General features: G+C 53.9%; 1 protein-coding gene across 1 annotated transcript in view; it reads right to left on the bottom strand.

Annotated features, from left to right (window-relative positions):
- Window positions 1-26,243, bottom strand: part of LOC144247628 (uncharacterized) — a 643,963-nt gene that overhangs the window by 604,039 nt on the left and 13,681 nt on the right. Inside the window, 1 exon segment of the mRNA XM_077788936.1 lies at window positions 22,836-23,677. Within this exon segment, the coding sequence (XP_077645062.1) occupies window positions 22,836-23,677 (842 nt within the window).

Genomic DNA, 26,243 nt, shown 5'->3' with positions numbered 1-26,243 from the left:
GTGGTGATGTCCCAGGCACCAGGGCACATCCCAGCCCCGCTCCTGATGATGTCCCAGGCACCAAGGCACATCTCAGCCCTGTTCCTGGTGATGTCCCAGGCACCAGGGCACATCCCAGCCCTGTTCCTGGTGATGTCCCAGGCACCAGGGCACATCCCAGCCTTGCTCCTGGTGATGTCCCAGGCACCAGGGCACATCACAGCCCCGCTCCTGGTGATGTCCCAGGCACCAGGGCACATCCCAGCCCTCTTCCTGGTGAAGTTCCAGGCCCTATGAATGTCCCCAGTGTGGGAAGAGCTCATCACACAGCTCAGCCTTGACCCAAAACCAGCAGAGGCACCACAAAGGGCAGCCCTGCGAGTGCCCCAGTGTTGGAGGAGCTCCATGCGCTGCTCCAGCTCCATCCCCCACAGGAGGATCCATGCTGGATGATCCCCAGTGAGCCCCGGTGGGCAGAGTCCTGGTGACCCGTGGTGCTGCTGATCCATGTTGGGAAGACACCCAGCTGGGGGGCTCAACATCCTCCTGGCTCCCCGTGGCCTGGATTTTCTTTTCATTTCTCTTTGCCCTTTCAAAACTCTTAAAAGCAGGTAAAAATAAAGATGTTGAGCTAAGACAAGGATGGGGACATGGGGAGGGTCTTGCAGGGGATGTGGGGGATGCTGGGTTTGAGGGACTTGAGGGTTCCTGGGAGGGACCTGGGAGTTTCTCAGGGCTTTGGGCACCCCAGGCTGAGCGGCTCCGGTTGCCCTGGGAGACCCTGGTGGAGGTTCTGGGCAGCTGGTCAAGGACCCCCTGCCCTGGAACTGTCCCCATGTGCCCCTGCAGCAGCTGCCCCATTCCTTACTCCCCTTCCATACTCCCCTTGCCCCTGCCTGTTCCCGTGTCCCCCCTGTCCCGTTCCATCCTGTTCCCATCCCAATCCGGGCCCCGTTCTTGATCCCTGTACCGTATTCCCTGTCCCTGTCCCCATTCCCAGTCCTATTCCCTGTCCCCATTCCTGGTCCCTGTCCCCATTCCCTGTCTCTGTCACCACTCCCAGTCCCTGTCTCCATTCCCATTCCCCATTCCCTGTCCCCATTCCCATTCCCATTCCCATTCCCTGTCCCCATTCCCGGTGAGACATTAATTTTGAAGAATTTAGAATTTTAGGAAAGTTAAGATGATAGTTAAATTGGATGTTGCTGACTTATTGGAAGTAGATAAATCGACTTTGTTCATAGTTAACAGTAGCTGGATCTTAGATAAGATATCCAGGATCTATTAACTCATTGCTTGCCAGCTTTTTGTTTGGGTAGATGTGCTTATCATGAGAATGTGATAAACAGATTTCAGGGACACAAAAACAGTTGCAGACTTCCCATACTTTAGGAATCTATTAAGCACAGGAAAACGGCAAGGATTCATTTCTCACGTATGCATGGGAAAGGCAGAAAGGTCAGAACAAGGAAGACTTATTTTACTTCTTCATTTTGGAGACCCCTCCCCAAAATGGACCCCCGACTCATTTCAGGGAACAGAACCACACATGCTTAATTGCCTTTTTGCCAATTAGCATGTGAAGCGGATCAGAGGAAGTGACAGGGATATGAATATGCATTCATATTTTGTGTATTCAAGACTTCTGCAAATAAAAAAGCTTTGTAATACCTGTGATTTTTGCAGTGTGCATTAGGGAATTATCCGACGTACTGCCCATCTGTCTCAATAAACATACACTTTATAACTTTAAACTCTTAGAGAGTTTTTGTCTGTCTCAATTGGATATCGATATTAGATTGATATTCATATTTCAGTAAATCATTGTCTTAAAGAAGTCCTAGTATGTGTATTAACATGCCCTTTCTTAATATTCTAGTAATTATTCTTGCATTACTTCAAGATAAACTGGTATGATTCAAAGAAGATCTACGGGGGTACACATAGAACATCTATTTGTCATAAGCAAATTGCAGTTGCAAAGATTTTCACTGAAATTCTGCCACTTGTCATCATTTTAAAAGTTAAAAGTCAGCTTTTATTAAAGTCAATAAAAGATTTCTAATTTCTAACAAAAAGGGAAAAGTATATGGTTTGCACTAGATAAAATATAAATACAGAAAATTTCTCCTAACCGAGTTCCTTGCCCATATCAAAACATCTCCCAATCAAGTTCTTTGCCCTGAACCTGGCTGGTAAAGAAAAATATTATCAGTAAACGTGGATGAAACCTTGCATAAGTTAATAGTATTCAAAATCCATGTGTTGTTCCTATTATTACTTATTATACAAAGAAAAAAGGGGAAAGGGGTTGGATTGAGGGTACACCCTCCTCCCCTCTGAGTCTGTTCTCATGTTTTACAATAAATCCTACAACAGTACAATGCAGCTGCCTAAAATATGGACACTGGAAGCCACAGACAGCATTACAAATGATCACCTGCCTCATGGACAGTTCATAGAAGGACTTGATTTGTTTACTAATTATTTCTCATGTTTACAAACAGTTTTTCTTTTTACAGATTGTTTTCTGGGAGTTCGGTTTTTCCCCAAGGGATCAAGTGCTTAAAGGTTGTTTTTTAAAATTCGGTTTTCCTCTAAGGGTTAAATGGGCTCAGGGTTAAATAGCTTTCTGCTTTTAGAGATAAGTTCAATTTGTAACCAAGAAGCATTATGCCTGTAGCCTGAGTTCTCCCCTAACAGTTCCTGGAGGGGAATGCTGCAGCTCCAGTGCAAATTAGATGCACGCTGTCCTCTGTCCCCATGTTTGCAAAGGGCCCTTGCAGATGGGTGACAGAGAACAATACACAGAATTTTATAAAGAAAAGAAGGGTGAGGTGTTACCATGATTGACAGGGGTCTTGACCAATCAAATATCTCCCAAAACTGCAGGCACCTCACAGGCCAGAACCTGAAGGGGCGTGGAGCTCAAACCAATGAGAGCTTCCAGGCCTGGTCTTTCAAATGTCCTGTGTAAGGGGGGGCTTGGGAAATAAAATCTCTCTGTTGCCCCATGAACTCGGGAGGAGCAGTCTTTGTCTCCTGTGCCCTCACTGCCCCACGAGACCAAAGAGATGTTCACCAGGGCTCTCCCTGTTTGTGGCCGTCCATTGCCCAGCTGAGCAGGCAGCCAGTTGTGTTTACAGTGAGCTGCCACAGGAAGACACACAGCAGCTGGAGATTTGAATAGCAGGGCTTGGGCCAATTCTTCTTCTTTCAGAGTGCAAGAAAGACGCAAAAGCACATGGAAACATGGCAGTGTTTCGGTGGAGTCTCTTTGTCCTGTGAAGTTCAGTAGCTGTTAGTGTTTCTGTGCTGCTGCTAATCCCTTCCATGAAAAAATCATTCTGGGAAGGTGCAACAACATCTATTAAGCACCAAGTGTTGCCACCAGTTGCTTCAGGTGCTGCTACCAACAGCCCCTGTAGGACAGAGCACAGCCCCCAGTGCACACCAGCTTTGGCTGCCCTCTGGCAGAGAAGCCCTTTTGGGGCACAGGTTTCTGGGGCAGGAGACGGGCACCGGTGCTGCCAGGGCTCGGGGGAACTCTGCTTGGGCAGGGACTGTGCCTCACCTGCTGCTGTCAGCGCTGCCCAGGCCCCAGGGCTCAGAGCAGCATTCCTGCCCTGGCCCACACGTTCCTGGTCTGTGTCCCACGGCCGTGCTCAGGATGGCCACCGTGTGGGACGTGTCCCGAGGAGGCCGTGCCAGCTTCTGTGGAGGCCCCGTGCCCTTCCCGCCGCGGCTGCGTCGGCAGCTGCGGGGGCTCCTGCTGCTCTGAGCCCGCAGAGCAGGGCAGCGTTTGCTGATGGGCTGAGCCCTTCCTAAAGATCCTGTTGGGCTGTCTGACACACCTGGGGCAAGGCATTCCTTCCACCCTGGGCCACTCTGGGGGGCTGGGGGTGGCCCCAGGGCAGGTGGCAGTGCGTGCAAGGGCCCTTTGTGACACGGTGCAGCATGGTCACCGTGGAATGGAACGGGACAGGGGATCCAAGGGCCCTTTGTGACACGGTGCAGCATGGTCACCGTGGAATGGAACGGGACGAGGGATCCAAGGGCCCTTTGTGACACGCTGTGCCAGAGGTCTTGGCAGTGGCAGGGCCACGCCAGAGTGCTCCGTGCACGCGACGAGAGAGGACGGGAGAGAGCGGTGCTGTGAGGAGCCCTCACACAGCCACTCATTCCTTGATGACTCTGAGGCTTTCCCAAGGTATTACTCCTGCAGGTGAGCTTGTGGCCAGACCAGAGCACTTGGTGACCCCTGGCCTTCCCGAGGCATCTCTTCTGCAGCTGCCCTCGAGGTCAGACCGTGGCATTTGCTTTTCACCATCCTTGACAGGAGTCTCCTGTCCTTCTGGCTGGTGCCCCCAGGACCAGAGTGCAGGACTTGCTGTCCTGTAGCCTTGCCAAGACTTCACTCTTGAAGGTGCCCTCAAGGCACGACTGCAGCACTTGCTGACTCGGACCTTTTCCTTTTCACCTTCTGCAAGTAGCCATGAATCCAGGCAGTGTCGTAGAGCACAGACCTGCGAGCGGGCCCAAGCTGGCCTGGGGCAAGGAGGAGAAAGAAGGCCCTGGAGCTGCCCCAGCAGAGCAGCCTGAAGAGCTGGAGCAGTTCCAGCCACAGCAGAAGGGTGAGTGGCAGAGCTGGGCCACAGGGTTGGTGCCTGCAGCCAGCTTGGCCCCATGCCATGCCATGCCATGCCATGCCATGCCATGCCATGCCATGCCATCCCATCCCATCCCATCCCATCCCATCCCCTCCCCTGGGGCCATGCCCATGGTCAGGATGGAATAGGGGCCGGGCAGACACCCCACAGCCGTGCTCCGTGCCCTGGGCCGTCGCGGGGCTGTCCCTGCCTGGGCAGCGCAGGGCTGGGCTGTGTTCTCCGGCCTCTCCCGCAGCCCCTCAGCTCGGGCTGCGCTCGCTCTTTGCCAGGTGCAGCCGTGCAGCGCACACGAGAGCAGGAACGCACCCGTGGCCGCTTCCGCAGAACAGCACAGGTACCTGCAGCCATCCCCACCTGGGCTGGGCCTGCTGGCACTGCTCAGCCCAGCACTGTGCTCAGAGCACTCCATGCAGCATCCCGGGCTTCTTGCCCTTCTGCTGCAGATGGTTTGCAAATTCATGAAGAGGATTCGGGAGGAAGAGAGCAGCGCCATGGGCACCGTGCTCAGAGTGTACTCTCCCATCTTCAAAACCAAGACCAGCGCTGCCCTGCTGGATATGCTTGTGGAGGAGGGTCCTTCCAGCCCAAAGCAAGTAAGCAGCCTGTGGCCTGGCTTTTCTCCTCCCAGCAATTGCTTGGCCTCCCAAGCCATGCCTGCTGCTCCCTGGGAGCCTTTGAGGCCATGGCAGTGTGGTGGCAAGGGAAGCACTTCTCTGGGGCAGCTGGGCACATTCCTTCCTCCAGCAGCTTTCCAAGTCTCCCCTTCCTTCTCCAGGTGCCCGCCATGGTGAGGTACATCCACCAGTGGCTCGTGGCCAATGAGTTTCCTGAGTACAATCTGTACAGGCCCCTTCTGGATCTGACAGAGGCACAGCCCTCTGACGTGGTGATGGCTCTCCTGCGTGTGGCCCCATTGTGTGACAGGTATGGGGCTCACCTGCCCAGAGGGCTCAGGGCTCAGCAGCCCTTCCCCATGTGCAGCCTGTCCCAGGTGTCTGACACAGAGAATTCCAGGGCCCTCTGGCTGCTCCCTTTGCCAGCCCTGGCCCCTGCCAGCCCCCCAGCGTGCTGCCATGCTTTCCCCCTGCCCCTCAGGGGCCATTGCCCACAGGGCTGGGCTGCCTGCGTGCTGCCAGTGAGGGGCAGTGGGCAGAGGCAGGGCTGGCAGAGCAGCTCAGCTCCCCGCTGCCGCCCAGGCCACGCTGCTGTGTCCCAGACTCCTCTGAGACAGAGCTCTGACCCCACAGAGCTGCTCTGGCCATGTGGAAGAACATCATGTGCTCGCTGAGGACTGCAGAGCCGGCCATGCTCGTACTCCTGGATGTGCTGGGGAGCTGGCCAGAGCACAGCACGTGCACCTCCGATGGGGACCACACGGCTGTCCTTGCCCTGGCTGTGAGTTTCTGCCTCTGCTGGCCCCAAGGCCACCTCTCCAGCAGCTCTCCATCCTCCCTCCCCCACGGCGTCTCCCTGCCTCAGGCGCTGGGCTGAAACCTGGCCTCGGGGCAGCTCCAGGGTCACCAGGCCCGGTGCTCCCCCTGCGTCTCTCCGGGCCTCTCCCTCCCGTGCTCGGGCCCTGCCACACGGACACCTCGGCACTGAGCGCTGTCTCGGGCTGCTCTGTCCTTTGCAGGCAACCGTGGTGATGTGGAAGATCCTCCAGCTGCCCTGTGTGCCACATGTAGTCACCGTGTATTTCCCCGGCCTCTTTGTGCATCTGCTCTTCCAAGTGCTCTTCAGCACTCTGGATGTGCCAGAGGAGGTCGATACCTTCTGGAAGGGATGCCAGCAGCAACACGGCCTTGCCACCAGCCCCAGCAGGTGCTCCATGCCAGTCCTCCTGTCCCTGCCATGTGCCCAGGGCAGGGGCCAGTGCTCCCAGCGTGACCTGGGCTTTGCTCTGTGCACAGCTTTGCAGAGCAGACCCTGAAGGCCCTGCTCTGCCAACTTCACTATGAGGATGTGGTGGTGGCCATGGAAGACAAGCGTGGCTGGGACACACTGCTCTGTGCTGACACCCACCACTGTGCTGTGGGCGTGCTGGCCAGGTGAGACCCCCTGCTCCCCAGCTGTCCCTGGCATGTGTGCCCTGTGCCCGAGGTGCCCCACACAGTCCCTGTGGCCGTGGGCCAGAAGGCCTTGTCACCAAGGGACGGCCAAGGAGGCTGCAAAAGGCTGGGAGAGGAGCGTGCCCAAGAGCAGCAACCTCCCAGAGGGCTCAGCTGCCCCTTGCAGGGTGGTGGAGAAAGGCCAGAGCTCTGTGAGGCAGTCCTGGGAGAGGTTTGCCCCCACTGGCTAAGGGCTTTGACTCGTGTTTCCTCCTGTCAGAGAAATGCACCGCGCATCCGAAGCCGCGTGTTCCAGGATTGCGTTCCACCTGCTCGGGCTGCTCAGCAAGGACACGCCGTGCCGGGATTTGGCTGCCCTGGCGTTCCTTGTGGAGGTGAGCCTGAAGGCCAGCGCTGCCTCGCTGAGCTGCCTCCCGGCTCTCTGTCCTCTCTTGGCCGCAGTGCCTGGGACGGAGCCCGCGCCCTGTGCTGCTGCCTGGGCCCGGCCCTGGGCGGTTCTGGGCTCCCGCCGGCCGCTCCCCCGTCACCGGCCTGTGCCTTTCAGATCCTGGAACACCTGAACTTGAGTGAGCGCCGTGACAGCGTCCTGCAGTTCCTGTCCAAGCACCTGCAGAGCGAGTGCAGGGGGAGGCGTCGCTTGGCACTCCGAGGCCTCGTGGCGCTCGGCACCACCAGTGTCTCGGTGAGAAGAGCGCAGGGGCTGAAGCCGTGCTGCCAGCGTGGGGCTGGGGAAGGCAGTCCCTGGGGCTTGGCTGGCCTTGGGGCACTGGGGCAGCTGCTGCCAGCTCTCCTGCCTCCTGCTGCAGCTGCCCCAGGGCTTTGGCACAGGCCTTGGGCCCCTGGGCCCTGTGGCAGCAGGATGGTGTTTCACACACTTGTGTTCCACAAATAGATGGCCATAAGGATGTGGAGCCTGCATGAGAGGCTCGTGGAACTCCTGAAGGAAGATGACAGCACCATGCTCAGGATGACCACGGTTCTCCTCAGAGCTTTATTTTTCTGCAATGGTGCCCCAATAACCAGCACCATCGCCCTGCAGCTGGCTGAGGCACTCCTGCCACTCTTTGACAATGTAAGGGTCTGCGCCTCCAGCCACGGCCAGTGCGTGCTGCCCGCACACTTTGTGCCCTGTGCACTCACAGGCTGTGCCCAGGTGGGCCTGAAGCAGCTGATGCTGAGGTCTTTCTTCCTTCCTTTCCTACAGGAGGACAGCCAGGTGCAGTTGTGCTCCCTGTTTGTCTTCAAGGAGATGCTGGATTTTTTTCCGGAAGAGGAGAGAAAGGCCCTGAAGGCACACGTGCGCCAGAGCCTGCTGCCCCTCTCCTTGCACTGCCACGATGAGAACCAGCGAGTGGCAGAGGTGAGGACTCGGCAGCTGCCGCTGGCCCCTGGCAGGGGCTGGGCTGGCCCTGCCCTGGTGCCTCGCAGGCTGCAGCTCCTGCTGGCCTTGGCACAGGGACGGGGTCCTGCGCCCTGGGCTGTGGGGCCATCTCCGCGTCTCTGCTGCTCTCCAGGCTTCTCAGGAAACACTGCTCTGTGCGGCCGAGTTCCTCAAGAGGAGGGATCTTGGAGAGCTGGTGCAGAACCAGAAGCTGTGGCAGTTCCCCGAGTGCCTGGTAAGGAGGGCCGGGAAGCCGCAGCCCCAGCCTGGAGCAGCCCCTGAGCGCGGTGCTCGGTGTGCGGGCTGGCAGCTGTGCCCCTGCCCGCTGCTGCAGCCCGAGGCCGCGCGGGCTCTGCTCCAGGCTCCTGCAGCCCCAGCCGGGTGCCCATGGAGCCCCGGCCCGGGGGGCTGCGGGGCCAACCCTTCTCTCCTGCCGCTCTCTCCAGCTGGCAGAGGACAGCAGCAGCGTGGCCGAGCACCTGCGCCGGGCCCTGCCCTACCTGCAGAGCCCACAGGAGCCCCTGCGAGAGGCGGCCGTCAGGTTCATGGGTGAGCCACAAGCCGGGCCAGGAGGGCGTGTGGGCACAGGGCTGGCGGCGCCGCTGGCAGGGAGCTGTGCCCTGGGCCTGACAGGCTCTGTGTTCCCAGGGACGGCCGGGCGGCACCTGAGGGGGAGGAAGGAAGAGCTCCAGCTCCTCTCTGAGGGTGAGTGAGGGCAGCGGGCTGCCAGCGAGGGCTGCCGGGGGAGCTGCGAGCCCTGCCCCGGCTGCGGAGGGCTCTGCTCCCTGTGCGGACCAGGGCCGGCGTGGACGGAGCACACAGAGCTTTCAGGGCACCTGGGGGATTCGTGGCCAGCAGCTTCGGGCTAATCCAGCTGGTCCCTGCTCCCTGCTGGCCATGGCCAGAGCCGGCTGGGATGGCCCTGGCACAGAGTCTTCTTGGGTCCCCTCAGATGTGGGAACTGACCATGGCTCTGTTCCTCTCTCTTTCAGCCCTTGAAGGCATGGAAAATGACACCAGCGTCGCCGTCGCAAGCCTGGCAGTACAAACATTGTGCATCCTCCAGGAAGCAGAGAGAGCTCCATATTCCATCTTTGACAACCTGCAGGATCGGCTCCGCAGGGCATGGAGGAGACGGCCTCGTCTGTCGGGGCTCGGCTGGCTGCGCTGCTGCAGCCATGCAGAGAGCTGATCCCTGAGGCTCTGTCTGCTGGGGCCACCCGAGCCAGCAGGAATGTCTCGTTTCTTTAAGATTGTTCTTTTCTTTCTTTTTGTTTTTCTTTAGCGTATAAATATAGGATGTGTTGCTATAGACAGACTGCCAAGATCTTTATTTTGCTGCCCAGGCTCTGCAGGGCCGAGGGGAAGAGGGTGTAAAAGGGTTCCTGGGCTCAGCAAGCTGCCCAGGCATGCAGGGTTGCAGGGAAAATGGCCAGAAGCCCCTTGGCCTTTGGTGGCTCTGCTGAAGCCTTTGTGCTGCCCACAGAGCAGATGGGCAGGGGCTGGAGCTGTGGGGATCTCTGTGATAGCGGTGCCTGGAGATGGCCACAAGCCCTGTCCCAGCCAGGAAGCGCCATCCGTGTCCTCCTGCCCGTGTGTTGCTGGCTGGATTGCTGAGGGCTCCCAGGTGCCTCTTGGTGGGGCTCCTCTGGAGCTCCTGTGGGGCTGTGGCGCTGCTGCCGGGCAGGTTGGCCGGGCTGGGGAGACCCTGAGGGGACGGGGCCACGAAGGGATGAGGGGCTGTGGGAGCCCTGACAGGACAAGGCATTGGGAAGGCACAGGGGGGACGTGTGAGGGAGTGGGTAACGTTGGCTCGGGGAGGAAAGTGGGTTGGAGCCAAAGAGACCACTCACCCCGATGTTCGTGTGGCAAACAGAGCACGTTTATTCTCAAGCCCTTCCTTCTAAAGGGCCTTTGAAAACCCAGTCTGGATGATTTCACTGCTCTGATCTCTGTGCCCCTTCAGATTCTGGCCTGGGCAATGCCTGCAGCCTTGGGAGAGATGTGATGGGCCAGGCCCCTGTCAGTCAAAGCAGGGCTGGTACATTCACCCCGTACAAGCCAGCCTGCACGGTGACACGGCAACAGAGTGCGAGGCACAGCTCCGGGGGCTCCCCGTGAACCTCAGCTCTAGGACCACTGTCTGCCCCAAGCTTCAGGGGCTGCAGTGGGAGCCCGGCTGGGCTCTGCCCTGGGGCCATCCTGCAGGGACAGCTGCAAACAGGGAGCATTCCCTGCCACAAAGAGCCAAGGCAGGGCTGCAGGGCAGCTGCTCCAGCCCCGACTGCACTGCTGAGTGCTGTGCTCTGGGGCTGGGGCTCCCCGCACAGGGGACTGCACTGGTGTGCCAGAGGAGACACAGAAGCTGCAGCTTCAGCCTAACTGAGGTGGGTGCGTGGGCTGGGAAGAGTGGGGAGGCTCCAGGGGATTCACAGAGCTCATCCTGCTGCAAGGACAAGGAAAAGGGACCGGGAACTCAGCAGTGAGGAGAGCTAGGGGCTGGAGAGCAGCTCTCAATGACACTAAAATCCCACCAGACCTCTGAGACATTGCTGCTCCTCAGCCAGTGACAGGATGAGTCCCTAAGCCTGGGACTGGGCCTTCCTCATGGTGAGGGGCAGCAAGGAAGGGAACAGTGTGCTGGAGACTGGAATGGGCTGGGAACTCACTGGGGGAAAAGAGGGAGCAGTTGGGAAGTAAAAAGCAGGTGGGGGAGAGAACAGTTCAGAGAAGGGCTGAGCTACTGCTTGAGCAAGCTGCAAAAAGTCATTTGGGGTCATCCCAGATTGATTTCATTTCAGAAGTTATTGAACAAGTTTATTTTTTGGGTGGCTGTGTGTTTTTCCTTGGAGGTGTACACTCTGCAGACTTGAGCTGTGTTGCTGAAATGCTCAAGCCAGTCTGTGCTGCAGGGCACCCCATTTCTCCTTTGGCTGATTGCAGTCCGGTGCTGAGCTCCAGCAGGGCCCTGGCAGAGCCCAGAGCAGCCTCAGCACCCGCAGAGCCCGGCTGCAAGGAGAGAAACCAGAAAGCCCCGTCAGCTGAAGGCTCCTGTCCCCTTGTCCCAGCCACCCGCGGTGCCCAGGCCATGCTGGCCGTGCCAGAGCTGTGCCCAGAGCTGCCCATCACTGCTGCCTTTGGGAGCAGAGCAGGAGGGCAGGACATGTGCCCAGCCTGCAGCCGGCCACGGCACCTCCAGCCCTCAGCAGCTGCCCAGAGCAGGACGCTTCTGTGCTCGCTGCCATCTCCCCAGAGCTCTGATCCCACCATCCCCAGCAGACAGGACCCACCTCACGCCATCCCCCGCTGGAAGAAAAGCTGGTCCCAAACGATGCCCTCAGCCTTCTCCAAGGGCACGGCCCATCCACGCCGCAGCTGCTCCCAGGCACGGCCTGATCCAGACTGGACCCCACCTGGAACGCTTCCTCAAGGAAAACAAACATCAAATTATTGATAATAGATTACAGACAAAAAGGGGAACAAGAAAAAAGGTCAAAGATCTTATCTCTGTCAGGGCCTTAAGGAAGGCCCAACCCCTGCATGCCAGGGAAAAACCCACCATGGGGAGGGAACCCCAGGCTTTCTCCCTTCCCCTGCATGGCCCCCATGATGATCCCAAAGCAAACAAGGGCAGTGGAGCAGCCCAAGCCCTTCCTTGCCTGCAAAGCAAAGCAGCCCCTGCACAGGGTCTGGAGTCCCACCTCTGCTCCCACCATGGGGGTTTGTTTGTGTCGGGCTGGCTGCCCCAGCCCAGCTCCAGCCCGAGGCACGGTGGGTGCTGGGGGCTGTTGGCAGGGCCAGGAGCCCACTCCCATTTCGTACCCACCCCAGCCCATGCCCCAGCCCTGCCAAAAGCAGCCTGGCAGCCGACTGAAGGATCAGCTGCATCCGCCCCAGCAAAGGGGGAACCTTTGGTTCCCAGCCAGGCTGTACAATGCCCAAATCTGGGAGCATCCCCCTGCATGTGGACTCATCTGCAAACTCCCTGTGGAACCTGGCTTTGAAGGAGATGTCAGAATCAAAGTCCACCATCTTCAGCCTGCCGGTGGTCAGGTGGAGCAAGAGGTTGTCATCCTTGACATCGTCCTCGCTGCCCCCAGCAGCAGCAGGGCCCGACCCTGCTCAGCTCCCGAGATCAGACGAGACCGGGCGCTCTCAGGGCGGTGTGCCATGGGCACCTGGCAGCCCCCAGCAGCGACCTTCAACCCACCCCAGAACCCTCCTGGCACAAGCCCAGAAAACCACGGGGGCTCCGCACGGCCAACAGGGCCGCCCCTGCCTACAAGGGGATCTAGAGACAGACCCGAGCCCACAACACACACACAAGGGACAAAAAACGAACAAGGACCATGTCTAGGTTTGAAAAGACAGGAGTCTGTGAAGGAAGGCAAAAGCCTCCTGTGAAATGGAAAAGGTAAACCCCCTCCCTCCGAATTACCACAATTTAAGAAAAGGCTCTCAGGCAAAGATATGGGAATGGAATAACAGTTCTTTACTAGGAGTAAAACTAAATTAAAATAATAATTTTTAAAAAATGTAATTAGTATGAATAAAACTAGTGATGGAGTCAGAAACCTGACACCCTGAGGAGTCAGGGTGTTGGTAGTAGTCCAGTTAAATGGTGGCTGCTCCTCCTGGAGTGGAAGATGAAATGCTGCTGAAGCAGTGATCTCTAGAAGGGTGGAGTTTTCTCTGAAGTGCTGGTAGTAGTTGGGCTTGGTCTTCCTCTGGGAATTCAGCAGAGAAGAAGCTGCTCCTCGGGGAATCCAGCGAAGTGGCTGTCCAGTGCCCCAAAAATGCTGATTTTATTCAGGTAGGTGTGCTTGGCTCCTCCCTCTGGGTGGAGCATCTCACAATGGGATGATGTAACTTTACCGGTCATGCAGTGAGTCATTCAATGGTCCATGAACAGAAGATATCTCCCCGGAGGGAGACATTGTTCTTGGAAGAGATAAGAATACTGCCCGACCTCCAACAGATGGCAATAGAATACATGCTTATCTTACAAGCCAGGACATCCCACATCCCCATTTTCCACATTGTCCCCCCACTGTCCCAATGTCCCCAATGTCCCTGATGTCTCTGATGTCCCCAGTGTCCCCCCATTGTCCCCATTATCCCTATTGTCCCCACATCCCCAATGTGACCCCAATGTCCCCATGTCCCCGATGTCCACCCATTATCCCAATGTCTCTGATGTCCCCAATGTCCCCCCAGATGTTCCCACATCCCTGATGTCCCCCTATTGTCCCTGATGTCCCCATTATCCCCACGTCTCCTACATCCCTGATGTCCCCGATGTCCCCCCAGATCCGCATTGTTCCCAATGTCTCTGGTGTCCCCAATGTCCCCCCACTTCCCTGATGTCCCCACATCCCCAATGTTCCCCCGGTGTCCCCGATGTCCGCACACCCATGACGCCCTGTCCCACCGTGCAGTGTCCCTGTTGGTGTCCACGCGGACGCCGCAGATGTGGGCGCTGCTGGGGGCGCCGGGGCAGCTGCATTGCGCCTTTGCGCCCCGGCCGGGCCCTTCACGCTGCAGCGGCTGCGGCACCGCCACGGCGCCACGCGGCGCCTGCTGGCCTTCGACTCGGCCGCCGCCCGCCGCACCGAGGCCGTGCCGGGGGTGCTGCTGTTCCTGGGGGGCCACGGGAGCCCCCCCGGCACCGCGCAGGGGAGGGGAGGGGAGGGGCTGCAGAGCCCTGCGGGGACAGCGGGGGGCGCCGCCGAGCGGGGGGGTAGTTCAAATCCTCCTGGCCGCCAGGGGGCGCTGCTGGGAGTGGGCGGCCTCAGTCCTCCCAGCCGGTAGTTGGCGCCAATGGACAGCCTTGGTCCTCCTGGCCACCAGGGGGCGCTGTGGGCCTGGAACAGCCGTGGTCCTCCTGGCCGCTAGGGGGCGCTGCAGGCATGGAACTGCTTTGGTCTTCCCAGCCGCTAGGGGACGCCACTGGCAGTGGATGGTTTTGGCCCTCCCGGCCACCAGGGGGCGCCACTGGCACGGGACAGCCTTGAACCTGCTGGCCACTAGGGGGCGCTGTGGGCATTGAATGGTTTTTTGGAAGGTTTTGGGAGCATTTTTGGGGCTTTTTGGGAGGTCCTGGAGCAGTTTGGTGGGTGATTTCTGGGGGTTTTGAGGGCATTTTTTGCGTTTTTTTGGGGGAGTTTTGGGGGTGATTTCTGGCGACTTTTTTAATGTGTTTCTGGAAGGGTTTAGGGGGCAATTTTTGAGGGGTTTTGGGAGTATTTTTTGGGGTTTTTTTGGGGGGGTTCTGGTGTGATTTTGAGCACAGACCAGCCACGGTCCTCCCAGCCGCCGGGGGGCGCCACTGAGGCCGAACGTTTCCTCGGTCCTCCCAGCCGCCGGGGGGCGCCAGGGTGGTGTCGCTGCAGCTGCCGCCGCTCTCGGGGTCGGATGACGGCGCCTTCGTCTGCTCCGTGAGCGCGCCCCAGGGCAGGTGCAGCAGGTGCTGCGGCTGCGCCTGATTGATCAGTGCCGGGAATGGGCGGGGCTGGGGCTCCCAGGGGCTCCCAGTATGTCCCAGTCCCTCCCAGTATGTCCCAGTCCTTCCCAGTTCCTCCCAGTCCCTCCCAGTATGTCCCAGTTCCCTCCCAGTTTCCTCCCAGTCCCTCCCAGTTCCTTCCCAATCCATTCCCAGTCCCTCCCAGTTCCCTCCCAGTCCCTCCCAGTTCCTCCCAGTATCCCCAGCTCACTGTCCCATGTCCCAGCCCCTCCCCGGGTGTCCCTGCTGCCGTCCCGGCTGTCCCCGGGGCTCCCGGCCGAGCTGCGCTGCGACGCCGTCGGCTTCTTCCCGCTGGATGTGGAGATCCGCTGGGAGCGCCGTGCCCGCGGCCACGCCCAGCCACGCCTGGAGGACACCTTGGGGGACACTTTGGGGGACACTTTGGGGGACACCCCGGTGACCACCCTGGGGCCCAGCTGGAGCTCCGGGCACCAGCGCGCGGCTGACGGCACCTTCAGCCGCAGCGCAGGGCTGCGCGTGGCTGCAGCGGTGCCAGGGGACAGCTACAGCTGCCTGGTGACACACGTGGCATGGGACACCCCACACCGGGTCACCGTGGTGGTGGCAGGTGAGGGACACCTGGGGACACACCTGGAGACATCAGGGATGGGGTCTGGGGATGCCTGGGGACATCTAGGACAGGGTTTGGGCACAGCTGGGGATATTGGGGACATCTGGGGACATCAAGGACAGGGTTTGTGGACACCTGAGGACATCAGGGATGGAGTTTGGGAGACTTGAAAACATCAGGGATGCGGTTGGGGACAACTGGGGACATCAGGGATGGGGTGTGGAGGGTCTTGGGACACCAGGACTGGAGCTGGGGACACCTGGGATGGAGTTGGGGACACAGGAGCAAGGCTGGGGACACCTGCAGCTGGGTTTGGAGGGTCTTGGATACCAGGACTGGGGCTGGGGACACCTGGGATGGGGTTGGGGACATCAGGAATGGTGTTGGGGACATCAGGAGTGGGGTTGGGGACACTTGGGGACATTGAGAACAGGGTTTGGAGGGTCTTGGGACACCAGGGATGCCTGGGGACACTGGGGACAGGGTTGGAGACACCTGGGATGGAATTGGGGACAGGGTTGGAAACACCTGGGAAGGGGTTGGGGATACTGGGGACAGGGTTGGGGACACAGGGATGGAGATGGGGACAGCTGGGACAGGGTTGGGAACACTTGGGACAGGACTGGGATCTCCTAAGGGACATCAGGAGCAGAGCTGGGGACATTGGGGTGTGGCTGGTGCCACCAGGACGGGCTCGGTGCCACCCGGGGGGTGTCGGTGCCACCCAGGGGTGTCGGTGACGCGTCCCCAATGTCCCCACAGGTGCCACTGGGCCTAGCGTGGAGGACATGGTGGGGATGGCCCTGGTGGCCTTCGTCATCGGGGCGCTCAGCCTGCGCCTGTGGCCCTCGGCGGGGAGGTGACACCGGTGTCCCCAATGTCCCCAGTGTCCCACTTCATCTCCGTGTCCCCAGTGTCCCAATGTGTCCCCTCCTCTCTCACTCCAGTGGGGCTCTTCATGTGACAGCTCTGATGTCCCCAAACCCCCAAAAATGTCCCCAACCACCCCCCCACCCAAAATGTCCCCAACCACAAATTTCCCCAGTGTCCCCAAATGTCCCCAGTGTCACCAAATATTTCCAAAATAAACGGGGGTTGACATCCACCCCCCAAACCAAAGTGTCCTGAGTGGGGATTTGGAACATTTGGAGACATTTGGGGACATTGGGGACACTGGTGGGGTTGGTGGCACTGGAGGAGTTTGTTCCAGTTTGGATTTTAAGGTTCTTTTTTAAAGCATTGATTAAAAAACCCAAAGCACAAATTTAAAGTCATTAAAGAACCAATTACCCAGCTCCAATTGTTCATTGGATTTTTTTTTAAAAAGCAATTTTAGAAAAGTTTCGTTTCCCATTTTATCGATTTCTCATCAAATCTTCACTTTTGTCACAGGAGAGAGAGGGGCAAAAAAAGGAGGAAAAAATGGGGGGAAAAAAAGTGACAAAAAAAGGGGAAAAAAAATGGGGGAGGAAAGGAAAAAAAAGGAGTTTCCTCCCCCCGGGTTCCTTCATCTCCCCACCTCCAATTCAATAACAGTGAGTTATCAATAATCAACAGCAGTTACTTATCAATAATCAACAGCAGTGAGTTATCAATAATCAATAGCAGTGAGTTATCAATGACCAATAGCAGATTATCAATAATCAATAGCAGATTATCAATAATAAATAGCAGTGAGTTATCAATAGTCAATAGCAAATTATCAATAATCAATAGTGAGTTATCAATAATCAATAGCAGATTATCAATAATAGTAAGTTATCAATGATCAGTAGCAGGGAGTTATCAATAATCAATAGCAGAGAGTTATCAACAATCAATAGCAGATTATCAATAATCAATAGCAGAGAGTTATCAATAATCCGAAGCAGTGAGTCATCAATAATCAATAGGAGGGACTTATCAATAATCAATAGCAGGGAGTTACCAATGAGCAATAGCAACAAGTTATCAATAACCAATAGCAGTGAATCATCAATAATCAGTATCAGTGAGTTATCAATAATCAATAGCTGCGCATCATTCAATCGGCATTTTTAACAATATTACAAATAAATCAATCCAATATTAATTATTGATTATTGATTATTGATTATTGATACTTGATTATTACTAACCATTACAAATAAATTTATCCGATATCAACTATTGATTATTAATTAATCAATATTGCAGAGAAATAAATTCAGTACTAATTATTAATTCTTTATTATTACTAGCATTGCAAAGAAATAGACCCAATATCAACTATTGATTATTAATTAATCAACACTAAAAAGAAATTGATCTATTATCAATTATTAAGGATTAATTAATCAATATTACAAAAAAATCTATCCAATATTAATTATTAATTATTGATTATTAAGAATCAATATTACACGTAAATTAATCCTATGTTATTATTTATTTATTATTAATCAATATTACAAGAAAATCAATCCTATATTATTAATTATTATTAATATTACAAAGTAACAAATCCAATAATGTTAATCAATGTTAAAAATAAAATAATCCAATATAAATTATAAATTATTAATCAATATCACAAAGGAATCTATCTATGTTATTAGATATTAGTAATTATTAATTATTAATCACTCGATATTACAGAAACTTTTATCCACTCATTATTATTTAATATTAATCAATGCTACAGAGAAATCAATCCTATGTCAATTATTTATTATTAATTAATCAATATCACAAATTAATAGTTCCAGTATTAGTTATTAATTATTGATTATTGAACAATGTCACACAGGAATCGATCAAGCATTAGTTATTGATTATTGATTATTGATCAGTATCACACAGGAATCGATCCAGCATTAGTTATTGATTATTGATTATTGATCAATGTCACAAATTAATTGAACCACCATTAGTTATTGATTATTGATCAATGTCACACAGGAATCGATCCAGCATTAGTTATTGATTATTGATCAGTATCACACAGGAATCGATCCAAAGCTCGTTCCCGTGTAACGTTTCCCGCTCGCCGCGAGCTCTGAAAGCGCCGATCGCGCGTCTGTAAAATCACAAACCAATCACTGATTACACAAGTTAATTAGTAATTAATTAATTATTACACAAGTTAGTAATAAATTAATAGCTAAACAAGTTAATTAGTAATAAATTAATAATTATAATAGCGATAAAATCGGAGCAATAAAAATGTGGACAATGAGGGTCAGGACACCACAAGAAGATAAAAAATGAAGAATTTTGGACATCTGGGAGTTTTGGGCACTGTGAAAACACCAGTCAGTTGTTCTTGAAATTTTAAAAAATTATTAGAAATAAAATAGTTATTAAAAAAGAAAATAAAATATTAAAATAATAAAAAATAAAATTAAAATAAAAAATAAAATCAGAGTAATCAAAATCTGGACAATGACATTTAGGCCACCACGAGGCGATAAAAAGAAAAAAATTTTGGATGCCCGGATGTTTTTGGGCACCATGAAAAATACCAGTTCTGCTTCTTTAAAATCTTTTAAAAATTACTGATTCAAACAAGTTAATTATTAATAGAGTAAGTATAAAAATAGCAATAAAATAGGATTAATAAAAATTTGGACAATGAGAGTCAGAGCACCACGAGACGATAAAAAATGAAGAATTTCAGACATCCAGCAGTTTTTGGGCGCTGTGAAAACACTGATCAGATGTTTCTGAAATGTTAAAAGTTTATTAGTAATAAAATAGTTATTAAAAATATAAACAATAAAAATAAAATAAGAAAAAAATAAAATAAAAATAAAATAAAATTTAAAAATAAAATCAGAGTAATAAAAATGTGGACAGCGAGGGTCAGGCACCACAAGCCGATGAAAAACAAAGAATTTCGGACATCTGCGAGTTTTTGGGCACTGTGGAAAATAACAATCAGTTATTTTTTAAATTTTAAAAATTTATTAGTAATAAAATAGTTATTAAAAATAAAAATAAAAATACAATAGTAACAAAAAAAATAAACTAATAAATAATATCAGAGTAATAAAAATGTGGACAATGAGGATGAGGACACCATGAGACGATAAAAAATGAAGAATTTTGGACATCCAGGAGTTCTTGGGCACCATGAAAAATGCCACTCGCTGGTTTTGAAAATGTTAAAAAATTAGTGATTCAAAAAGTTAATTAGTAATAAAATAGTTATAAAAATAGCAATGAAATCGGAGCAATAAGAATCTGGACAATGAGGGTCAGGACGATGACAAGACAATAAAAAGTGAAGAATTTCGGACATCCGGATGTTTTTGGGCACTGCAAAAAATGCCAATCAGTTGGTTTTTCAAATTGTAAAAGTTTATTAGTAATAAAACAGTTACTAAAAACCAGCGATAAAATCAGAGCAATAACAATGTGGACAATGAGGTCAGGACAGTGACAAGACAATAAAAAGCGAGGGATTACGGACGTCCGGATGGTTCGGGCACTGAGCTGCCAAAGCCACGCCTTGAACAAGGAATAACCTAAAAGCAGCAGCCTGTTGCATATTCATCGATCTCATGCATGATGCATCAATCCTGTCCAGCCACAGAGCCCGGAGCAGTGGCAGCCTCTGCTCAATCCCGCGGCGCCCGCAGGGCTGAGCGGGGCACGGAGAGTGAATTTCCTTTAATCAGGGAGCGCTTGTGGCAGCACATTGCTCTGCCTCCCAGCATTTTCCACAGAGGAGCACAGAGGGAAACGAGAGAGAAAACAATTTCTGTTTCTGCTCCTTGTTTTAGCATGTGGAACGTGTTTGGAGAATTGTTTAACCATTTGTTACCCAAATTGTTGTGGGGTGGTTGCTGGGTTGGGCTCTGGTGAGGATCGTTTGAGCCTGGGGCCAATCCAACCCACCTGGGGCTGGAATCTCAGAGAGGGTCACGAGTTGTGAGGAGTTCGATTTGGGAGTTAGAAAAAGCAGTTTGTATTTTAGTGTCTCCTTTAAAAAGTATATCAATAGAAAAAGCAGGTTTGTAGTTTTAGTATCTCCTTTAAACAGTATATTAATAGAAAAAGCAGGTTTGAAGTTTTAGTATCTCCTTTAAACAGTATATTAATGTATATTAGTATAGTTCTAATAAAGAAACCATTCATCCTTCTGAGCTGGAGTCAGGCATCGTCATTTCTTCCTCCCCGGCTCGCCCGCATTTACAATAATCTGTAAATTCTTTTTCTCTGGAAGATTTCGGTGTCCTGTGGCTGCTGTCCCGGTGCAAGTACCTCATTCCTTTCTTCCCACGCACAGAGTTTCTGTTTTAACCACAAAAGCTCCGTTTTAACCACAAATCTGCATTTACCCTACCATTAAAATGTTAATACAGCACTACTAATCAATCTAACATAATGCAAATCCTATTCAATTTAATACTTGCAAAAGCCAACCATAAAATATGCATTTTTCACAGAGGACATCCCGAGGCTGCTGCAGGGACAGCGATGTCACCGCTGTGACGTCGTCGGGGACGGTGACATCATCAGGGACATCGCTGCTGGCACTTCTCCCCTCTCCCCTCCCCACGCGGGATTTGAGACGAATTTGGGGAATTTTCTGGGAATTTTCATTGCAATTGTCCCAAATGCTGATGGGAATTCCTGGGGTGATGTCACTGGGGACACTTGGGGACATTCTGAGGATGCTCTGGGGACACTGATGGGGGTGGCGGTGGGTCAGGGACTGAATGAGCCCCTCGGTGCCTTGCAGCAGAGCCGGGTTATAAATGACAATAGAATAATCGGCTTTTGAAATTCTGTATTGCCTTCTGCACGTTGTTATTGAGCAGGAGGATTTTGCTGTGCTACTTGGTATTGATATTGATTACTGATAATTCCTTGCAGCTGCTTGCTGGTACAATAAAATCGATCCGCTTATGTGTGCAGCGTATAACAAATTTACTGCTAGAGTAATAAACAGATATTATATCATAGGCCTTAATATATTAAAAATAGATAAACATTAAATAGATCAAAAATAAATATTGAAATAGAGACTATGCAATGTTAAAATACTTTTGTGTGACTGACTCAGGTGTAAAACAATTCCAGTGTTTCCCACATCTGCGGACCAGCCTCACCAGGTGATACCAGTGACACAAAGCTCAGAAGAATTTATGAATTTATCAGGGGGCCTGAAACAACAGGGTGGAACCATGAGAAGAAATCAAATATATCGACTTAATCTACAGAATGTTCTGCAGACAAGTCAGAGGTGAGACCCAAACACGAGTTCCTGGGACACCCAAACCTCCCGGGAGTGTTTGAATAATGTCAAAACTCAGGAGTGTGTTTGTGGCCCTGCAGTGGAACCGGATCCGGAGAACGAAGGGTTAAGTTGAGGGCGAGTTCTTTGGCCGAGCCCCAAAACCCTTTTTTATCCCTGATTAAACTTTGTTTAGTAATCCCTTAGTGAACTTTGTTTTTCACACCCGGCTGGGATTTGGGGGGGCCGGGGGGGTCCCTGGACAGCCCCCGCTGCTGAGCACTGACCCCCCCTCACCGAGCACCGGGACCCCCCAAAAACCGCACCCGCACCCCTTCAGTGCCCCCGACCCCCCCGAGCACCGGGCCCGGACCCCCCTTTGTGCCCCCCACCCATCACGGGGGTTCCGCCCCCTCCCCTTTGACCCCCCAGAGCCGCGGGACCCCCGGGAACAGCGCCGGAACCGGGGGGGCCCAGGGATGTGAGAATTGGATTCGTAAAGGATTCCCAAATCCTGGCAGAAAGCTCACACTGCCTTGGACTTGTCCATGCACACTCTGAGATTTTATTGTGCCAGGAATCCCCGGCCCGGATGGCAGCGATGGCCGCGTCCCAGCGGGCGTCGCGGAGCTCGGTGGCATCCCAGGCCAGCAGGGCCCGGCTGTCCTCGAGCCTGACCACCAACTCCTGCCAGGCCCAGCCCGCAGCTCTCACATCGGCCCAGGTGCCCCTGGGGTGGCCCCAAGCACGGCCAGGGCCTGGGCCAGGGAGGGGACACCACGGTGGCCCAGGGAGGTGACATCGCCCTGCTCCAGGGTCTCGCTGAGACTCCAGGTGAAGTTCCTCAGGTTCCCGTGCAGGGACTCTGGGGACATGACCTGCTGCTCGTCCCTCTGTAACCCAGTCACAGTGGCTGCCACCTCACTCAGGGTGGCCACCACATTCACCAGGGACTCCAGCTGGTACGGGGACACCTGGGGAGGGGACAAGGGAGGTGTCAGGGACCTGGTGGCACTTGTGGCCTCCTGCAGTGGCCCCTGTGTCCTCCCAGGGTCCCCTTTGTCCCCTCCCTGGAGGGCTCTGTTGTCCTCTCTATCCCTTTGTCACCCCCTCATCCCCTCTGTCACACCCCTGTCACCCCCCACTGTCCCTTCTTCTGTCCCAGGGAGACAAACTGTGTCTGTGTCTCCCACAGTTTCTGCTCAGTCAGGCCTCAGATATCGGGCCCCTTTATCAGCTCCATTGCTTTACTCTCTGTTTTATTCCCCATACAGGGACACCAGGGCTCTGCCCCACGGGGGTCACTGGGGATCATCCAGCCCGGATCCTCCCATGGGGGATGGAGCTGCAGCAGCACACCAAGCTCTTCCCTCACTCTCTTCCCTCACTCCAAACTTCTTCCCTCACTCGGGGCACTCACCGGGCTTCCCTTAGTGGGGCGTCCGTTGGTGTTTGGTCAAGGTTGATCTCTGTACGAAGCTCTTCCCACACTTCCCACACTCGTAGGGCCTCTCTCCAGTGTGGATGCGCTGGTGCTCAGTGAGGTGGGAGTTTTGCTTGAAGCCCTTCCCGCAGTCGGGGCAGCGGTAGGGCCTCTCCTCTGTGTGAATCCGCTCATGTAGGAGGAGATGGGAGCTGGTCTGAAACCTCTTCCCACACTGGGAACACTCGTAGAGCCTCTCCCCAGTGTGGATGCGCTGGTGTTTTCTCAGGGCGGTGATCCACCCAAAGCTCTTCCCACATTCCAAGCACTCATAGGGTCGTTCCCCAGTGTGGACCACCTGGTGCTTGATCAGGCAAGACCTGTCTATGAAGCCCTTCCCACACTTCCCACACTCGTAGGGCCTCTCCCCGGTGTGGATGCGCCGGTGCTCAGTGAGGCTGGAGTTGCGGTTGAAGCCCTTCCCGCAGTCGGGGCAGCGGTAGGGCCTCTCCTCTGTGTGACTCCGCTCATGTCTGAGGAGATGGGAGCTGGTCCGAAACCTCTTCCCACACTCCCCACACTCGTAGGGCCTCTCCCCAGTGTGGATCCTCTCGTGCCGGATCAGGTGGTAGCTCCGGCTGAAACCCTTCCCACATTCCAAGCACTTGTGGGGCTTCTCCCTGCCACGAGGCTTCTCCACCAGCTCCGAGCTCCGCCTGGATCTCCGCCCGCCTTCCTGGCTAAGGGGGGCTCTTTCCTCCCCGCAGCTCCCTGGGCTGGGTTTGCAGCTCCTCCTCCTGCAGCATCTCCGGGGCTTTTCCTCCTCCTCCATCCAGCCACGCCCTGGAAATGAAAAATCCTGGTTTGGGGAAAAAACAAGAGAAGAGCACCTTGGACTGGAGGTTCCTCCTTGCCCAAGTTCATCTCAGGAAGTCATCGGGAATCCTGTGTCTGTAAGAACCTCCAAAACACCAAGATTCAGCCCAAAAATCCCGTAAACTTCCAAGACACAAAACAAAAACACCCCAAACACCAAAAGCCAGCAAAACCCTCCTCCAAAAGATAAAGATTCAGCTGCCACATAAAACCAAAGCACCAACATGTAGCTCAAGAAATCTCAGAAACACCAAGATTCACCCCGTGAAAATCGTGAATCCCCCTCCACGGTCACCTGCTACATGTGGAGGGAGCAGCACTCCTGGGGCTGGGGGGAGGCTGCAACTATAAGGAGTGGTGGAAACTTGTACTGCTTCCTCTTTCTGCTCCTTCTCCTCCTCCTCTTGTGTCTCTACTCTTCCTCACACTCCTCTTCCTCCTGCTAATCCTCCTTCTCCTGCACAATCCCATCTTCTCCTGCCACCTGCATCACTTGACCATTTTGTTCCTCAAGCCTGCTTCTCCTTCCCTTCTCCTCCTGCCCCCAGCCCCAGCACCCACTGCCGGCTCCTTTCCATCCCAGGTTTCCAGGAGAGGAAAAGCAGGAGGTCAGGATGCCAGGGGTTTCTCTGCGGTGGCAGCGGCAGCACCGGGCGCAGAGGTGCGGCACCGGGAGCACGGGCTGGGGCCTGTGGGGAGCTGCAGGGCCGGGCCGGGGCTGTGGGGCAGCCGGGGCTCAGCGCCGGGCGCTGCCTGACCCCACCAGCCCCGGGCAGGGCCGGCAGTGGCCCCCGGCCCCCAGGAGGCTGCGGGACGCCCCGGCCGCTGCCCGGCCCCGGGGAGCTGCCGGCCCTGCCTGCCGGGGGGGCCGCCTTTGGACACTGCGGCAGGACAGGCACCGGCTCTGCCACACGGGCTGGGCAGGGACCCTGAGCACAACGGGGAAAACAAAGGAACAGCTGGGAAATGCAGAGTGCACATGGAAGGATCAGGATTTGCTGTTCAGAATTTGCTTTGGGTCCCTGCAGAAAGGAAAGGTTTTGCAGAAAGCTCAGCAGCTCTCAGAGGATGAGCACCCACAGGCAGTGACCGGGGCTGCAGGAGTGGCACAAGAAGCCCTGCAGCACTTGGGCACAATGGCACAGCAGCTGAAGGCAAGAAGGGATGAGCAAAAGGCCAAGCTGAAGGCAAAGGCCATGGCAGAGTTCCCACAGCCCCTGAGGGATCAACCCCAGGGCCCAAGGGGGCCCCAGCACCCAGGGCATGACGGGGTCGGCCACAGCACCTGGCAGAGGCATTGCCCTCCTGGCCAGGGCAGAGCCCACCCAAACAGCCCCTGGGAAGGAGTCAGGGCTCCAGCTGCAGCCCACAGGACACTGCAAGCACAGACAGCAGCACCCTCAGCAGGAGCAAGTCCACCCCTGCATGGACATGGATTGTCAGGGCTCTCTGAGCTCCCATCCCACCGGGGACCCACCACACTGGAGCCCTGCAGAACATTCAGGCTGGGTCTGCATCCAGAGGAGGCCTCTCCTGATGGACACAGGGGCCTCTCCATCCACTCGGAATCTTACACCTAAGGGGGGAAAATTGTAAAGGAATGTTTCAATTATTAAGGGAATAAATGGGAAAGTTGAACTGGTATCATTTGTTCAATCACTATTAGGATCTGTGGAGGATATGTTTGAAATGAACTTTTTTATTTTTCTTCCTACTGTCATTTTTATGAACCAGGAAGGAATTTGATGGTGGCATTGGAATATTGTAAAAGGTGGTACAGAGGCTATTGCTGCTGTACCTTTGTGTCAAATGTCTGGCAAGGCCTCTGCTCAGTGAACTCAGAGGCGTGGGCAGCCCCAAAAGGAAAATTTGATGTGGAGCCTCTCCAAGTTACTCGGAAGCAACCAGGACAAGTGGGGGCTAAAAGCAACACCCTGTTCCAGGGGAGGGAAGGAAGAGCTCACAGCCTGGTATGGAGTCCTTGCTAAAGGCAGGGCTTTTGGAGCCAGGGATGTCTCCCTACAGCACTCCTATCCTGCCAGTCAGGGAATCAGATGGCTCCAATGAGGAGGACAAGAAAAAGTGCTAGACAAAGCCTCTGTGAAAAGGCTGAATTTCTTGGCTAAAACATCTTTTAAGTATCTGAAAAAAAAAAGAAGTGCAAATAATGGAGACAAAGATTAAATATTTGGGACATAATGGGACTGAAGGTTTGTTGTGGTTTGACACAAAGAGGGTCTGGGAAATCTCAGAAGTAACATTTCCCAGCACCAAAAAGGAGCTGCGACAATTCTGAGGATTAACAGGGAATTACACAGCCTGGACTGAGGATTCTCTGTTCCGGACAGAACATTGTAGGACTTTGTAACCCCAGACAGCCTCCATGCTGTGGTATGGAAAGGAAAAAGTGAGCAAAACTTGAGAAAATGAAAACCCAAAAATATTGATGCCTCAGCCCTGGCTCTTCCAGACTCAGAAAAGAAATTGGAATTGTAGGTGAATATTAAACAGGGCCATGCCAAAGGAACTCTTGGGCCAAAATGTTTCAC

This window comes from Lonchura striata, chromosome 29 (genome assembly GCF_046129695.1).
Source record: "Lonchura striata isolate bLonStr1 chromosome 29, bLonStr1.mat, whole genome shotgun sequence".
NCBI classification, from domain to species: Eukaryota; Metazoa; Chordata; class Aves; order Passeriformes; family Estrildidae; genus Lonchura; species Lonchura striata.
Note: the sequence above shows the minus strand (reverse complement) of the source record. Positions and strands in the feature narration are given on the sequence as shown.